General features: G+C 47.6%; 1 protein-coding gene across 1 annotated transcript in view; it reads right to left on the bottom strand.

The window, feature by feature from the left end:
- Positions 1-2,836: 2,836 nt before the first annotated feature.
- The window catches only part of SNX12 (sorting nexin 12), a 76,866-nt gene continuing 60,951 nt past the window's right edge, over positions 2,837-18,751 (bottom strand). Inside the window, exon 4 of the mRNA XM_069209446.1 lies at positions 2,837-5,893. Coding sequence (XP_069065547.1) covers positions 5,791-5,893 — 103 coding nt within the window. The 3' untranslated portion in view covers positions 2,837-5,790. The remainder of the gene's footprint in view (positions 5,894-18,751) is intronic.

Here is an 18,751-nt window from a genome sequence, read left to right as displayed (position 1 = left end):
GATGATGTGTCCACGGAGACGTTCCTTAACCCGGTAGAAAGAGCTACGCCTCTTCTGCACTTTCGCTATAAAGTCTGGGTAATCTGTAATCTCTGCGTTTTCAAATCGTATAGGTCCTGATTTGCCGAATAGCTATAGGATAAGGTCTCTATCACGGTAATTAAGGAGTCTTGCTATCAGCGGGCGAGGCTGCGCACCAGGTGGAGGGGGTCTGCCCGGGACCGTGTTGGCGCGCTCTATTGAAAAGAACTTCGAGATATTGTCTTTAAGAATTGTTTCCGTAAGCCATTGTTCTACAAATAGTTCTGTGCAAGGGCCCTCGGCGCGCTCAGGGAACCCCACTAGTCGGATGTTGTTACGGCGTGACCTTCCCTCTGCATCCTCAGCTCTGCGTTTTAAGTCTTCCATTTCGGTTGTTAGGCGAATCATCTGCGATTGGAGGTCCTTCACAGTCAAAGGAAGGGATACGGTGTCTTTTTCCAATTCCGCCACCCTATCAGCCAGTGCGTGTTGGTCTGTTCGCAATATGTTGACATCTTCTGCTACTGAACCTATTTTGGCTTCCAGGGTGGACTTGGTGTCAAGGATGGTTTGCAAAATCTTTTCGAACTGCGTTGTGTGTGTCTGTAAAGTAAGTTCCATCTTCTGCAGAGCCAGTTGCGCGGCGGAGTGGGCCTCGGGGAGGGGGGGGGGGGGGGGGGCGCTGGGATCCATGTTACCCGGGGGCGCACGTGAGGTTTTTGGTTTGCCCATTTGGTGTCCGCAACACCGTGTGGCCACTAGTGGAGTGAGTACGGCTAGGAGTGTGGTGTCTTGCGAAGGCCGGGGCTACCCCTCAGCCGTTCCAAGGCCAGACGTGGATATTAGTGCTAGTTGAACATACAGTCCAGTTCCCGGTCGTTGGCAGTGTATTTTGCCGCTGCACCACGCCCTCGCCATACCTCCGGGCCACAAGCAGCGGGGGTGGTGGGATTTTGCCGTGATCCTGAAGCCGTGCCAAACAGCGACGTCAAACACAGTGCCGGGACGCCGGCGTGATAAGAGCATGAGGAGTGCTATATGCAGCCGATCAAGGAACGCACTGATACAGTAGTTCAGTTCGCCGTGAGTGCTGCAGCCAGTCGGGGCGACAGCAGGCCAGCAATACGAAGATAGGTAAGGGCATGGAACAGTGCTTATTCCCTGCCCAGCTTGAGGTTGATTTGCACCTTTGAAAGATTATATGTAGGACCAGGTGGGTCAGGGGTGGTACCTCTTGCGCTTTATCAGAGCTGTGGTCTGCTTCGCGTAAGCTGGCCTGGAGGAAGGTCAGTGTCCCGCGTCCACACTGCGACTATATGTGTTGCTGAGGAGGCGCCCTGTCTTTTGTGGCGCCGATCCCGCGTGGGCGTCTGGGGCCAGGCGAGGGGTCCCCTGATTAGCGTTACAGGTCTGTGAAGTCTCGTTGGCGGCCTCCAACATCCAGCCTCCAGGCCGCGTGTCCCAACTTCAAGCCTCTGTGCCCGCGGGCTGCACCCAGGCAAGGCACGCCGTCCCGGCGCCTCAAGGACCGAATAGGTATTGTAGAAGCTTTCCCCTTTAGAGCGGGGGTCGCAGGCGGCGACAATCCTACGCGGCGGGCGGAGGGCAGCAATGCGTCAGGCCTGGCGCCGCAGTGACACCGCCATTTCAGAAGCAGATTACGATCAAGCGCTCATCAACAGATCGAAGTGCGAGGCACGGGCCCCCTCAACCGCCGGCACAGCCGATCCTTCGCGGCCCCTCGAGTCAGCGCTGAGCCACAGTAGGCCGGAGGCGGCCCGCGGCACCGGGCAGCGCACTCACTAGCCGCGGCCGCAGACATCGGCCCAGCAGCTCGTCAGTCCTCCCTAGTCACGGACGGCAGCATCGGCATCCGTAGTAGAGCCGCTGCTCTGGGTAGAGGTCATGGGTGGCTGGGTGGACGACGCCTACCTTAGGGAGGGTGATAGACGCCGTGAACAGGATGATATAGTGGGCTGGGAGCAAAGCTGCAGTTTATGCTGCCACTCCGGTCGCCATGTTGGTCACGCCCCCCCTTACTTGTGCCATGTAGACCTTCACCCAGCATGCTAGCCCCCAACGAATTCTCATCTCTTTTGGATTTTAAGGAATGCCTTAAATATTTGTGCACCGTGGAATACCCGGTTATCCAGGGTATAATTGATTTAACACATTTTATAGCTCTGCATATTGCTCCTTTCTCCACTCAGATGTTTAAACTTTTCCTAGTCTAAGGGACTGATTACAATCTTGGCAGATGGAATACTCTGTCACAAACCTGATGGATATTGTGTCTGCCTATTACAAGTTCCATAAAATATAAAGGACTTGTAATTCGGCAGACGGGATATTTGTCACGTTTGAGATGGAGTAATTCCATTCATCAAGATCATAATTAGGTCGTAAGATAGCAATACGAGGCTAGCACCAACACCACAGCGGCTACACAACCAGGTCATCACCACCGCTTTCAATGCCCTGCCCGAAGCCTCATGTCTACCAATAACCTTTAACAATTTAACACCCATAAGTAGCCCAACTCAGGAACAGCCTGCTTCATATCGCATTAGTTTAGGTATCTGTCCCATACAAATACTTATGTCATATACTATTGTTTGAGTATATGTATAAATGACTGCCTGATTATTGTACATCTAGTGTGTTTCACTGGCCATCCATTAAGAAAAGAAGAAAAAAATATATATATATTTCAGAAAGTTTAAAAAGGGACTAGTAACAAGGGATCTGTTTGGCATACTTTCCATGCGCCCAATAGTGTTGAAAGCATTAAGTACGAAGACTACAAAGCAAGACGTTTCATTTCACAGTGGTTTAATATGAACAGAAGTTTGAGATGACACGGATACAAAGGAAACTGAAGGCATTCTGGAAACTTGAAGCCTCTTAAGAAGGGAATATATATATATATATGTACATAGCATACAGGCAGCCGTCTGTCTCTCAGAATACAGAATAAGGCAGCAAAGGATAAGCAAAGAAAAGAAAAGCAGTGAGTATTTGAATGCACCTCACAATCTTGGTCTGTGACTGGGCTAATAAAAAAACTTTGAGAGCTGGTGCAATACTTTACACCCTGGGGGATGCTGTGTGTGTGTGTGTGTGTGTGTGAGGTGAGGGGGGGGGGGGGGGGAAATACCTGTACTTACAAACCATCAGTAATAATCCTCACCATAAGTGGACCAAGGGCCACAATCCATTTCCTATTATCAACCTCCCCCCCCCAAATACAAACTTCTAACGTACCAAAGTCAGGAGACTCCAACGCTTCAGTTGTTTTAAGGGCAGATTCAACCGGGCATCCACGTGATTCCCATCTCCACTATGCCAAAGAAGACTTACTGGAGACAGTCTTAATACCTGAACAGGTGTCCAATGGAGTTTGAGAGGTCATTTGTGTACAGTGTTCACTACATATCTACAACTCTTAGCAATACAGGGACCCTCACACAGTGGGATCCTCAGGCTACAAGTTCTCCAGAAGCCAAACCACAGGGAAGGGCAAAACTACAGGCTTCTTACATTAATACAAGGTTTCAAGAATGTCAATTATTTGTGGTCCTTCATGCAAACTGTGAACAAAACATCTGCATCCATCACCCGACGAGCTGAGCAGACAGTAACCAGACATGCAAAGTCTTAGAGAACCAGGATTCCTGCCTCCTCTCTCTACATGCTTGCTAAGGAGTCTCTAAAGAGCGACAAGCTCAAAGAATAGAGTGCACAGGCAGCTTGCCTTGTTTTTAGTCACTTGTTGGGAAGAAAGAGTGCAAATACTAAAAAGGGGCACTCAAAAGGGGGAACATATGTACCAAGGATGAATCAACGGCAATCCAAGAATTCTGCAAAGGAGAGAAACAGGGGCACAATGGATAAAGGAGTAAGACTGGCCAACTTGAAATGCTCTTTATACAGCTGCCCTTGGTAATTTCAGCATTTTTGTTTACATTAGCTACATATAGAAGTATAAAAATGATCAAAATCTTTTTCCATTGCATCACCCAACCAACTGCTGGCTGATGCGGCCAACACAATGCTTTCATTTCTCGGTTATTAAATTCATGAATCTGTGCATGCCATCATTAGGTTGTAGATCCTAAGGAGTTGACTCACGGTGGTAAATACAAAATGCTAAATTATCTGCCACTGTTTAATCAGAGTACAACCACAGATTGTGGAAGAGGGAAAATGTTGAATTTACAATGACACTGCATGGTGGAGGAAAAGGTCTCAACTAGCGAGAAGAAATCTGAGGCACGTACCTTCTCTGTACTGCAAGTTGGTAAATACACAATGTGACTATGCAAAACACAATGCAGATTTGAAAAGATGACAAACAACCATTTTGATGAGCTGTTATGCAGAAATGCTGTGGACATTAAAAGATACCTGTAGAAAACCACTATGATTTGGAAGATGGAAGTCTTGAGTGTGTACAGTACGCACTGTCATGTGTGACAAGCAGTCATTAAGAGGAGGGTGCCCGAATAGCTGTGGACACTCGTTCGGAACACAGGAGAAAGTACTCTTAAAACTTAGCACAGTAAATGCAAATAGACACGTGGCAGAGGAATGCATGGATAAACAGACTACAATGTAAAAGATATTAACGGTGACTAAGTGTACAGAATATCACAAGTGCAGGCAGAACCCCAGAGGGAGCATCTGTGTGTGATGTCACTGCCTAGCTCAAGGGACTACACATCCACTGTAGGGCAGGTTTGACTTGAGAAGAATCCTCCAAGCGAAACAGTGTTGTCAACTATTGCAGCTGCACTTCTTTAACCAGACTGGTTGCTCTTTTAATGCCACAGTGTCTGTAGTCCAACCTACTGTAAGCACACAATCTTCGCTTTAGAGACCTCTGTCAACTCCTACAGAGCAAGAGAGCGCCATATCAAACAACAAGCCCCACACCTGCCCAATAAAGAGGCAAATCTGAAGTGCATTTGGAATGCAGTTTGCTCCACACCCCTCTTGCAACCACAATGGGCTATTCTAAGCCACATGCCTCACTAACTCCTGGTATAACCCAGTGTCCCCCTCGCAAATATACTACAGGTAAGCGAGCCACTTCAAGACAAGAAGGTTGTGTAATCCAACAATGCCAAGTGCTGTTATAAGCCAGAATTCACAAGTCCTTCTAAACAGCAGAACACACACACACACGCACCAGCAATTTCTGCAGAGCCGAGTCCCACTGACCTTTCCTGCATTACATAACGGGAACACGGTACAAGGCTCCCCAATGGCCTTTGCTGAAACACTTAGAAATGCAAGTGGACTTCACTGACTCCTACCAGTCAGGACCAAGGACTGTAATGCAAACTCCAGCATCCAATAAAGCGCTGGCTGCAACACAAAACGCACTCCATGGTCTTCACAAGAGAGTTCCAAAGGCATAGAGTTGAAGTTTGTGCGCCCTCACAGTGAGTTACAGTGCCTGCCCGACACTCTGCAATAACACCTGGAACTTAATCCTGGACCCACGTGAACACAAATAGCACCAGACACCAAGAATGTGAGACTACCAGACACTTAAAGGATCAGAGCTCTGCTGACAAACGTACATCGGGGAAGAGACACCCCGATAAAATACTGATGGCAAATTATAAAAACAAACAGCTGTACAGACTTAAAAAGTTGAAGGAATGAGAGCCGGCTCAGGGTGACAGAGACCTAGTGTAAAAATAAATGTCATTTTTGCCTAGTAGGATGTGGCATAGAGGAAGACTCGTGCCAGGCCACTGCCTACTGGCGCACTTTGCCAGGGACGTAGTTCCGGTCGATGGTCTCGTCTTGCAGGAACATATGTAGGCAGCGTTCATTCTGAGCCAGCGGATGCCCTGCAATTCTGGAGGGAAAGCAGAGAAGAGGGTCAGTCTAACCAAGTAGAGAGTGAAGTGAAACACTGAACACAGTGTAGCCCTTATTACCTTCACAGTAGAGATCATACTCAGCATTCTAACTATAGAAACACCTCCACAGATTCAGCAGTTAACAGCCTAATCGCAGGTGGAAGGGTTGGCTTACATCATTAATTCTATCCCAGAAAACGACACCCCGATCACTGCGATGGAAAAGGCAGTGTACTGGACATGAATTTTACTCTAAAAGGAAAATGTTACTTACCTAGTACACATCAGTTTGTGGCATGTAGTGCTGTAGATTTACATGCTATGCATACATTTGTACAAGTTGTTTTCTTCTACGTCGTCTTTTGAGTCACTAGGTTCAGCGACTTCTCCTCTTGCTAGTAATGCGCATGGGCAGCAACTCTACTGATAGATTGTTTTCGCCGTAAGGTGGATGAGGATGGAATGTGAAACGAAGAGCAATGTATAGACAGATGGCCATGCAAAAGGAGAGATAGAAAAGGCTATAAACTGCAATGGCCACAGGTGTCCAGATGTGAATCTGCAGCACTACATGCCAGGAATAGATGTCTACTGGGTAAGTTACATTTTCCTTCTGAGGCATGTGTTACTGTAGATACACATGCTCTGCTTGGACTGTAAAGCAGTCCTCCAAAAATGGTGGCTAACCCGAGGCTCTGGCACTAAAAGTGTATGCAGTACTGCCTGGCCAACGTTGGCTTTTCGCAGGCTAGGACATTCACACAATAGTATTTTTCTTTCGTTTTTTCAAAAGGTGTGTACAGTGAACCATCTAGCTTCTCCAGGAAGGCCATGGTGGCTCCTTTTTGTGAGTGGAGTGGGCTCTGGGAGGGACAGTTAAGGTTCTCTTGACTTTTGCCCAGCAGGTTTGGATGCATGTAACTATCCACCTGGCAATGTCTGATTTGGAGATAGCCCTCTCTTTGTGGGATTTAGAGACAATGACAAATAGTTACTGACTCTTGCTGAAAGATTTTGTCCTATCGATATAAAACATAAGGGCTCGTTTGATAGCCAGAGTGTGAAGAGCCCTTTCTGCTACAGAGCGTGGTTGAGGGAAGAACAGAGGGAGTTCAATGGTTTGGTCCAGTGGAGAATGAGAAACAGTAGAAATTTAGGGTTAGTAAAGAGTACAACTCTATCCCTGCGTACTTGGAGGAAGGGTTCTTCTAGGGTTAGTGCCTAGAGCTCACTGACAAGCTAAAGAGGTGATAGCAATCAAAAAAGCCACCTTAAAGAGGAGGAATTGAAGGGGACAAAAGAAGAGACGCTCAAAAGGAGGACCCATAAGTCTTGTCAGTACGATAGAGGTTCCATGATGGAGGTGGTGGGGTCTGAGGAGTGATTCCCCACTTGAGGCCTTTCATGAAAACTTTGGTAACTGGTATTTTGAAAAGGAATTTTGGTTCCCTATTTTGTAGGTAATCCCCCATATTGGCTATATGGAGCTGAATGGAAGTGAAAGCTAGGCCGCAAGTTTGTTGATGTTTCAGGTAGCAAACAATGTTGTGTACTGTAGCTGTGAGTGAATTAATATATTTCAAGTGACAATAGTGGGGAAAAACGTTGCCAGTTTTGTCACATAGCGCACAAAGGTTGTGGGTCTATGCACTTTTTCAGGATGACCATGCATTCTGGAGATAGCTTGAAGTACAAGAATTCTAAGATTTCAGGAGCCAGATTGCTAGGTTGAGCAACTTGACGTCTGGGTGCCGTATTTCTCCACGGTCGTGCAAGAAAAGGTCCAGCCTGTTCGGGAGCCTCTTGTGCAGGACCCCTGAGAGTTCCAGAAGTGTTGCAAACCACAGCTGGCGGGCCCAAGTAGGGGCCACTAGAATGTGGTGAGGGAGTCTGCCACTGCCTCCAAACCACAAACTGAAGTAGCGTGAGACACACAAGCAACCAGTTCATCCATACTGCATTGCCTTTGGACTGTGGTTGTGGGAACTTGGGTGCATAGTTTGGGCACTGCATGTTTGCCTGCAGTTACGAAACGGTCTATCGGAGGAAAGCCTGATTGCCTTAAGTACTAGTGAAGGACTTGCAGGTGGAGTTTCCACTCGTGGACTTCTTGCCGCATCCTGCTGAGGAAGATGACAAAGTCATTGTCCACCTCCAGCAGGTACTCCGCCAGTATGTGGCTTTTGTATGGGAGGGCCCGGTGTCAGATGTGTCGTGCTAGCTGAGAGCTCACTAACAAAAGAGGGGGTGAAACCGGACCTATCATTTCAAACAAACACCACAAAAATGTGTTTGTGAGATGCAACAATCAATTTACGGAAAAAAATAAAGGATTAATCACATATTTCGAATTTATAAAATTGCAAAATCCAGCAATCGTGCATTTTGTATTCAATCTTGTATTTATTGTAATACACAAATGTTTTAATATAAGTACAACCATTCATGAATCTTCCTTTTCATAAAAAACAATGTTATTCATATGTTTTCATGTACAGCGTTTGCCATTCATTCGTCCATGACATCACTCAGCCGATCAAAACCATAAGTTTTGGACTAAACTGTCAACTGGTGTTCATGCAGTGAACTTCCCAAGCAATAATCCACTCATCCGGCAGCCACGTACAAAGACACGTGTATTTCTTTGGGTGTCTCAGCTTCTCGAACGGCTAGAGCATCAGCTTCAGGCAACGTCCATGTTTTTAATCCGGCTCCTTAACAAGACTGGTGTCGACAAATTTCAGCCTTCATAATTTACTGGCCTCATCAGGACTTATAGGGGATAGGTAGTTCTAAATCTGTCTGTCTTTATTTGCACCTGACAAAGCAAACCAATCACTTCAGATCAATTGTAATTAAACCAAACACAGGTCACTACCAGCCATAATCTTCTGCTACAGTGGAGTTTCCACTTGTGGACTTCTTGCAGCTTTCTCCTGAGGATGTTGGCAAAGTCATTGTCCACCTGCAGCAGGTACTCCGCCAGTAGGTCGATTCTGTGTCGGAGGGCCCAGCGCCAGATGTGCTGTGCACCCCTGTTTCTGGAGATAAAACATGGCTGTGATGCTGTCAGTCTGGACAAGGACGACTCCGCCTACAAAATGGAGAAGGAAAGCCTTCAGTGCGAGGTGAACGGCTAGGAGTTCTAAGTAGTTGATGTGTAGACCCTGGTGTTTCAGCTCCCAGTGGTCTTGGACAGTCAGATTATTCAGTTATGCTCCCACCCGGAGAGGGAGGAGTCTGTTGCGATGGAATTGGATCATGAAAAGGCAGCCCATGCAATAGGTTTTTGGTGGTCAACCACTGTACTGCGTGATAAGAGCAGTGGTTGACAAGCACTGTATTGTCTCCGCTGGCAAATGTTGCGCTAAGCATTCCTGCAATGTATGCATGTGTAATCTTGCACAAGGCACTACAGCAATACAGGATGCAATCATGCTTAGAAGGCATGCAAAGGTCCTGGCTGTGATTTGGCTGTCTGGTTGAAAGAGTGGACGTAGTGTCTCAAAAGACTATTCGTGGGAGGTTGGGGTAGGCCAGCCCATGTTCTGAGTTCAGGATTGCTCTTAAGTAGGGCAAAATTTACTGGGGTTGGAGGTGGGATTTTGCAATACTGAACCCGCAACTTGTGTTGGTGGTTTGAGTGTTTGCGGTACAGTTGGCGAGTGGCACTCTTGATGAGCCAGTCGCCACATAAGAAAAGATGTAAATGCCCTGCTGACACAGGTGTGCGGCTACTACTGCTAGACACTTTGTGAACACTTGGGTAGCTGTAATGCCTCAAACGGGAGTACCTTCAACTGATGGTGTTTACTGCCGATCACTGCCAATCACAAACTTGAGGTAGCGCCATTGCTGCATGAATACTGGTATGTGAAGGAAGGCGTCTTTCAGACTGAGAGCAGTCATGAAATCGCCCGGCTGTAGAAGAGCTAGGACATCCCGAAGGGTGACCACAGGAAAATTTTCTGAGAGGATGTATTTCTTGAGGGGTCTTGGGTCCAGAATGGGCCCGAGGGACCCATCCTATTTTTAGTGATCAAGAAATAAAGAGTACACCCCTGAACCTTGATGTTGAGGAGGCACTGGCTAGTCGGCACCTTTGTTAAGGAGCGATTGTACCTCTTATTTGAGCAGTTTTATGTGCTCTCTGGAACATGCGTCTGTGGAGCGGTATAGTAGGTGGTGTGGAAGTTAGCTCTAGGCAGAAACCATGCTGTATGATGTCTTGCACTCATTGGTCAGAGGTGATGGTCCCCCCAAGTGGGCAAGAACCCTTGCAGAACCCCTCCCTTAACAGGGGTTGTGTGATCAGGGGACAGAAGGGTTAAGTCATGACTTGGTAGTTGTAGCGGTGGCTGTCTTTGGAGAGGGACCCTTGCCTCTTCCTTTGGAATTATTGGCTCTACCTGAGGGTGATGCGGTCTTTGGATGGTTGTAGGCTGTGGTGGATTCAGGCAATGTTTGTTTTTAGCCATGCAGGAGGGTGTATGGCAAAATGAACCCTAAAAGGAGGGTATATGGCGCAAATATGAATGGCGTCCATGGCTTTAGCAGTTTAAGTGTCTTTCCACCTCCACCTCCACCTCCCCCTCCCCCGAAGGATCTGGTCCCCTCAGACACCAACTCGTGCCTTCCTTTTCTAAGTTCTTCAGGGAGGTATTGATGGAGTTATTCCATGTCATCCCAGGCAGTGGTCATATCTGCTAAAGAGTCCCACAGTGTTGGCAATACACTGCTAGACTGTGAAGCCACTCTTTTCCCAGCCGCAGCTAATCGTTTACTTTCCTTATCCGGCAGGGGGTGGGGTGTCTCTGGTTGTGTGAGGGTTGGCCCTTTTCCACGTCATATGTACTATAAGGGAGTTTGGAGGAAGCTAGCTCCAAATATAAACAGCATCTGATGGGGGCACCTTATACTTTGTCAACTCTGGGTGTAATTACTCAAGTCCTCACTGGATCCTGAAAAATGTCACCTGTGTGGCGCAACATACACTTTAGAAAGACCAGGTATCGAGTAGTGTGTTGTTTAGAGAAGAGTCTCGAAAAGGAAATCCTACTCAACTGGGTCTGAATGGAAGGGAACTTTATGGTAGGCTCCTACCCTGGTGAGTTCCTGGCATGTGGAGTAGGTTGCAGTCTGTGCCGAGTCGGCTGGCATCGAGACTGAGTTAGGTGTAGAGACCAATGGCCTGCCTCTGGTGTTCCAGTGAGATTAAGCTAAATGGTTTGGAGGTCTATGCAGCCTGCGCGCTATAACAATGAGAGACAGTCCATACGCAAGACATGTTGGATTGATGGAAGTTCTTAGACCTCCAGGTTGGAGCTGGATCTGTCCTCTGGTGAGAAGGCCTCCTCATCAGGACGTCTTGGTGTGATGTACTTCAGCCTCTTCCGCACCAAAGAGGTCCACAGGTCCGTCGCAGCTCCTCTGAGACATCTCCAATCAGGTTTGACGATCTAAGGCTCTTCTTTGATTGGAAGGAGCAACGAGCGTCGCAGGCAAGCTTGTTATTTTACGTCGAAAGTCAGATATTACACACCTGATGGAGATCGGTCTGTGGATATTTAGAGTGGCATGGAGGACAATATCTGAAGGGCATTCATTCCTCAACCTTGTACCATGGTATGGAACACGATCTGTAGTTCAGAGGGAAAGGTGCCAGAAGGGATCGACGTTGATCAGAGGATCGCCCATACAAAGCTGGAGTTGTCGACCCAGGGCGGAACACAAAAACTATACTCAATTGAAAACAATTGATGGTTAGAAGTTACCCGTGGGAGCCGAAAGTACGGACAACATTCTGGAACCACAGCATGGGAGCACCCATCCAAACCAAAAGGTGCAAATAAAGCAATCTAACAATGGAGTACATGCGCATTACCAGCAAGATCAGAAGTCACCGAACCTTGTGACTCGAAAGATGTTTAGAAGAAAAACAACAACCTGCATACATCCGGGCCCAATACTAGATGGCGGTAGTATGTACAGCATGTGTCTACAGCACACATGCGTCAAACACACCCTATCATCGTGCAGTTTTTGGTCCCCGTCTGCTTTTAAGCTTTATTTTTTCCTGCCTTCCCCGGAGAGAAAGGTACAACATTCAAATACCACCAGTAACATGCACCAGTATGCAATTAGTCAAAACAACGAAGGGTTTGTCCAGAGAGGAGGTGGACCACAGGGTCCCTGTCTGCTCATTTTAAGGCAACGGGCTGGACGTGCTTGGAGTAAACTTAGTTTTATAAATGTAGTTTAATAATAGCGCTACTGTCTCCAAACTTATCTAAGTTTGGCTGTGGGAAGGCACTGATCTCCCACTCTAACCTAGAAGCAGGAGTGAGCAAGAGAAGTCCCAGAATCTTGCGACTCAAAAGACATTTCTGAAGAAAAACAACCTGCATATATCCGGGACCAACAGGACTATGCACAGCATGTATCTACAGCCATATGTGTTGAACATACCCCTTTGTCGTGTGGTTTTGGGTCCCTACCTGCTATTCTTTTTTTCTTTTAAGCACCACAGCATAGCAAGCAAAAGAAAGAAAGGCACAACTTTCAAATGCCACCAGTAAACATGCACTAGCATGACATTAGTCTAAACATTGAAAGGTTTGTCCAGGGAGGAGGTGGACGACAGTGTGTGTCTGCTCATTTTAAAGCAGCGGGCTTGAGATGCTGTGTGTAAAGCAAGTTTATAAATGTCGGGGGTGAAATTCCTATAGCCCGACACCCAGGACATATTGTTTGGTGTCAAAGGGCAACAAGTTTTCATATTTATTTTGTCCTTGGGCCAAGTAGGGCTAACCCCCTGCAGCACAAACTATGTTTGTGAGTTTAAAGTACCACATTATGGATCAGGGAAGGGCACTGTCTACAATAAAAGGTAACATTTGTGGCCATATGTTAACGCTGTTCGAACCTATATTATGGTTCGATAATGCAAAGCTTTTATTATTACGGAAAGGGGGCTAAGGAAATACTGTAACAGGGTGTGTGGAATTCCATTAGCCCAAAGCCCAGGGCATTTTGTTTGGAGTCAAGGACAGCAAGTTTGAAGGTCTATTTTGTCGTTAGGACAATACAGTACCACATTATGGAGCAGGGAAGCAAATTGTCTGCAGTTGAGTTAATATTTCTGTCCATCTGTTAATGTTGTTCAAACTCTATGCTAAACCTTTCTTATTAGTGTGAGTGCTCCAAAAAAATATTGTAAGCCGGGACTGTACTGCTGACAGTGATTCCAGTAAAAAAATGTGTACTCACGTTTGCAAAGTTTGAAAAGTATGAGGCTAAGTATAACGATCCCAGAATTCTCTCGGATTAGATATAAATACTTCCAGAACACGGAAAGCAAGATTTGCAATTCTTTACTTTTTAAATGCAATGTTCACAAAAATGCAAATAGGAAAAAAACGTTTTGCAAAACTACTGTGAAATTTTAGGTACCACTTCCTTAAAGCATCATTTAGTAAAACGTGTTGTTGCAGGCTGGTATTTACAAAAAATATTCATAACAAAAAGTCAGTGTAACCAGTTTCAACAAGATCATGGAAAACATGAAAATAAACAACCACTGGCAAAGCCAATAGTCTAACATTGGTTGTCAGTCATTTGGTTTTGTCAATGCACATCCTGTTTCGACATAGCTTTTGTAAACCTTTATTTGCGGGAGCTGCTGGGTTCTCACCACTTTAACAAATATGAGCAAAACGCAAAAATAGGTTTTGGTCTCGTAAAGCACAGATTGCCACAGTAGTTCATGGCACTGAACTATGTTGTGTGTGGATATGCTCCTTTTGAAAGAGCAGATTGTGATCATTCACAATGAAGCCAGCCGATAATGGATAGAGTGAGAGACAGAATCGAGTTAAAGCCAGACCTAATTGGGGGCCTCATTCTTAAATAAAGTCACAAAAGGGCACCCAAAACCTGGAAGAATTGTTCTTCTGTCCCTTGTGAGGAGTACATTTCCAACCTTTCTCAGTAAGGGAAATATAATTAGAAAAGCATTGGTGGAAACTCTTAACGTGCAAGTTAGTAGGTTTGCGCAGATGCAAAAGAGCATTCCAACCCTGGAACTACTGTGTGCCCCTACCTCAGCCCCAGTATGTAGATCTGCGGAAAGGTGGCAAAATAAGCAAACTGCTAGTATTCACCAGGCACAATCTGAGAGAACATTATCAGAACTCTTATATAAAGAGATTACTACCACAATTTGTTGCAGGACTACAAGGCACCAACGAGACAAGTAGATTTTTTAAAAAAATTTATTAACAGGACAAGTAGATTTATGAAGCAAACCTGTCCCACTGACAAGTAGATATTCAATTCCACACCCCTGCTTGTAAGCTTGAGTTTCACTAGTGATAGTTGTTCCTGTATACAAATGTGTACAAGTTTAACAACATGAGGCTATGTGTTATGCCCCCAAAATGCTCTCCAATTATATGCAAATATTTGCAGAAGCTTAAAAGTAATATTGAGGATTATTTGTTTTCAAAATAAAAATGTTCATTATAAAACAATGCAACTAGGAAAAATGTTCTGCTAAACTACTGTGAAATTTTAGGTACCATTTCTTTGAACTATCATTTAGTAAAGTGTGTTGATGCATGCTAGCATTTCCCAAAAATATATATCTATAATGGAAAAATCAGTGTAACAAATTCAACAAGATTATGAGGAAAAAAAAACATATTGGTAAAGCCAGTAGGTTCAACCTTAGTCGTCAGTGTAGGAAAATGGTTCCCTGTTGCAGTTACCCCCCACTTTTTGCCTGATATTGATGCTGACTGGACTGAGAAATGTGCTGCGACCCTGCTAACCAGGCCCTAGCACCTGTGTTCTTTCACTTAAAAATGTACCATTGTTACACAATTGGCACATCCCTGGCAGACAGATAAGTCCCTTGTAAAAGGTACCAGTGGTACCAAGGGCCCTGTGACCAGGGAAGATCCCTAAGGGCTGCAGCACGTTGTGCCACCCTAAGGGACCCCTCACCTAACACATGCACACTGCCATTGTAGATTGTGTGAGTTGGTGGGGAGAAAAAGGCAAAGTCGACATGGCAGCCCCCTAAGGACGCCATGCACACAAAATGCTGCCTGTGGCATGGGTAAGTCACCCCTCTAGCAGGCCTTACAGCCCTACGGCAGGGTGCACTATACCACAGGTGAGGGCATAGCTGCATGAGCAATATGCCCCTATAGTGTCTAAGTACATTCTTAGACATTGTAAGTACAGTGTGGGCATATTACTGGGAGTTTGTAAAAAACGAACTCCACAGCTCCATAATGGCTACACTGAATACTGGGAAGTTTGGTATCAAACTTCTCAGAATAATAAACCCACACTGATGCCAGTGTTGTATTTATTACAAAATGCACACAGAGGGCATCTTAGAAGATGCCCCCTGTAACTTACCCAATCCTTCAGTGTAGGACTGACTGGTCTGTGCCAGCCTGCCACTGAGTTGAGTTTCTGCCCCCCAGGGGTGAGAGCCTTTGTGCTCTGAGGACAGAAACAAAGCCTGCACTGGGTGGAGGTGCTTCTCACCTCCCCCTGCAGGAACAGTAACACCTGGAGGTGAGCCTCAAAGGCTCATGCCTTTTGTTACAGCACCCCAGGGCATCCCAGCTAGTTGAGATGCCCGCCCCTCTGGCCACTGCCCCCACTTTTGGCAGCAAGGCTGAAGGAGATAATGAAAAAAATGAGGAGGAGTCACCCACCAGTCAGGACAGCCCCTAAGGTGCCCTGCGCGGAGGTGACCCCTGCCTTTAGAAATCCTCCATCTTAATTTTGGAGGATCACCCAAATAGGATTAGGGATGTGCCCCCTCCCCTCAGGGAGGCACAGAGAGGGTGTAGCTGACCTCCAGGACAGCAGACACTGGCTACTGCCCTCCTGACCTAAACACACCCCTAAATTCAGTATTTAGGGGCATCCCAGAACCCAGGAAATCAGATTCCTGCAACCTGAACTACAAAGAAGGACTGCTGACCTGAAAGCCCAGCAGAGACGCCGGTCGGCGACGACAACCGCTTTGGCACCAGCCCTACCGGCCTGTCTCCAGAGTCAAAAACCTGCAACCAGCGACGCATCCAACAGGGACCAGTGACCTCTGAAACCTCAGAGGACTGCCCTGACCCCCAGGACCAAGAAACTCTCGTGAGCAGCGGCTCTGCTCAACAACCTGCAACAAACTTGCAACTCTTCTTCAACTTCAAAGACCTCACTCTTCCCGCCGGAAGCGTGAGACTTCACACACTGCACCCGATGCCCCCGGCTCGGGACCTAGAGAACCAACACTACAGGGAGGGCTCCCTGGCGACTGCGACCCCGTGAGTAGCCCGAGACGACCCTCCTGGACCCCCACAGCAACACCTCCAGAGAAAAACCAGCGACTGCCTGCAACAAGGGACCAGACGCCTAGACCAAGCACTGCACCTGCAGCCCCCAGGACCTGAAGGAACCGAACCGCAGTGCAAGAGTGACCCCCAGGCAACCCTCTGCCTAGCCCAGGTGGTGGCTAGCCTGAGAAGCCCTCCCCTCTGTGCCTGCCTGCACCGCTAGAGTGACCCCCGGGTCCCTCCATTGAAACCTATTCAAAACCAGACACCTGCTTTGCACACTGCACCTGGCCGCCGCTGAGGGTGCGTTTTGTGTGTCTACTTTTGTCCCCCCAAGTGCTCTACAAACCCCCCCTGGTCTGCCCCCCGAGGACGCGGGTACTTACTGTAGGAAAGTACCATCTTGCCTGGCATGTTACCCCCATTTTTCACTGTATATATGTTGTTTTAGTTGTATGTGTCACTGGGACCCTGCCAGCCAGGGCCCCAGTGCTCATAAGTGTGCCTGTATGTGTTACCTGTGTTATGACTAACTGTCTCACTGAGGCTCTGCTAATCAGAACCTCAGTGGTTATGCTCTCTCATTTCTTTCCAAATTGTCACTAACAGGCTAGTGACCAATTTTACCAATTTACATTGGCATACTGGAACACCCTTATAATTCCCTAGTATATGGTACTGAGGTACCCAGGGTATTGGGGTTCAAGGAGATCCCTATGGGCTGCAGCATTTCTTTTGCCACCCATAGGGAGCTCTGACAATTCTTACACAGGCCTGCCACTGCAGCCTGAGTGAAATAACGTCCACGTTATTTCACAGCCATTTTACACTGCACTTAAGTAACTTATAAGTCACCTATATGTCTAACCTTTACCTGGAAAAGGTTGGCTGCTAAGTTACTTAGTGTGTGGGCACCCTGGCACTAGCCAAGGTACCCCCACATTGTTCAGGGCCAATTCCCTGGACTTTGTGAGTGCGGGGACACCATTACACGCGTGCACTACATATAGGTCACTACCTATATGTAGCTTCACAATGGTAACTCCGAATATGGCCATGTAACAGGTCTATGATCATGGAATTGCCCCCTCTATACCATCCTGTCATAGTTGGCACAATCCCATGATCCCACGGGTCTCTAGCACAGACCCTGGTACTGCCAAACTGCCTTTCCCGGGGTTTCACTGCAGCTGCTGCTGCCAACCCCTCAGACAGGTTTCTGCCCTCCTGGGGTCCAGCCAGGCTTGGCCCAGGAAGGCAGAACAAAGGACTTCCTCAGAGAGAGGGTGTTACACCCTCTCCCTTTGGAAAATGGTGTTAGGGCTGGGGAGGAGTAGCCTCCCCCAGCCTCTGGAAATGCTTTCATGGGCACAGATGGTGCCCATTTCTGATTAAACCAGTCTACACCGGTTCAGGGACCCCTCAGCCCTGCTCTGGCGCGAAACTGGACAAAGGAAAGGGGAGTGACCACTCCCCTGACCTGCACCTCCCCTGGGAGGTGCCCAGAGCTCCTCCAGTGTGCTCCAGACCTCTGCCATCTTGGAAACAGAGGTGCTGCTGGCACACTGGACTGCTCTGAGTGGCCAGGGCCAGCAGGTGACAGACTCCTTCTGATAGGCTCCTTCAGGTGTTGCTAGCCTATCTTCTCTCCTAAGTAGCCAAACCCTCTTTTCTGGCTATTTAGGGTCTCTGCTTTGGGGAATTCCTTAGATAACGAATGCAAGAGCTCATCAGAGTTCCTCTGCATCTCTCTCTTCACCTTCTGCCAAGGAATCGACTGCTGACCGCGCTGGAAGCCTGCAAAACTGCAACAAATTAGCGAAGACGACTACTACAACTCTAACGCTGATCCTGCCGCCTTCTCGACTGCTTTCCTGGTGGTGCATGCTGTGGGGGTAGTCTGCCTCCTCTCTGCACTAGAAGCTCCGAAGAAATCTCCCGTGGGTCGACGGAATCGTCCCCCTGCAACCGCAGGCACCAAAGAACTGCATCACCGGTACCCTGGGTCTCCTCTCAGCACGACGAGCGAGGTCCCTTGAATCCAGCAACTCTGTCCAAGTGACTCCCACAGTCCAGTGACTCTTCAGTCCAAGTTTGGTGGAGGTAAGTCCTTGCCTCCACACGCCAGACTGCATTGCTGGGAACCGCGACTTTTGCAGCTACTCCGGCCTCTGTGCACTTCCGGCGGGAAACATTTGTGCACAGCCAAGCCTGGGTCCACGGCACTCTAACCTGCATTGCACGACCTCCTAAGTTGTCCTCCGGCGACATGGGACTCCTTTGTGCGACTTCGGGTGAGCACCGTTTCACTCCTCTTCGTAGTGCCTGTTCCGGCACTTCTGCGGGTGCTGCCTGCTTCTGAGAGGGCTCCTTGTCTTGCTGGGCGCCCCCTCTGTCCCCTGACACAATTGGCGACATCCTGGTCCCTCCTGGGCCACAGCAGCATCCAAAAATGCTAGCTGCAAGTTGTGCGGTTAGCAAGGCTTGTTTGCGGTCTTT

The sequence above is a fragment of the Pleurodeles waltl genome, chromosome 2_1 (genome assembly GCF_031143425.1).
Source record: "Pleurodeles waltl isolate 20211129_DDA chromosome 2_1, aPleWal1.hap1.20221129, whole genome shotgun sequence".
Lineage (NCBI taxonomy): Eukaryota > Metazoa > Chordata > Amphibia > Caudata > Salamandridae > Pleurodeles > Pleurodeles waltl.
The sequence above is the reverse complement of the archived record's forward strand: the minus strand, read 5'-3'. Positions and strand labels throughout refer to the sequence as shown.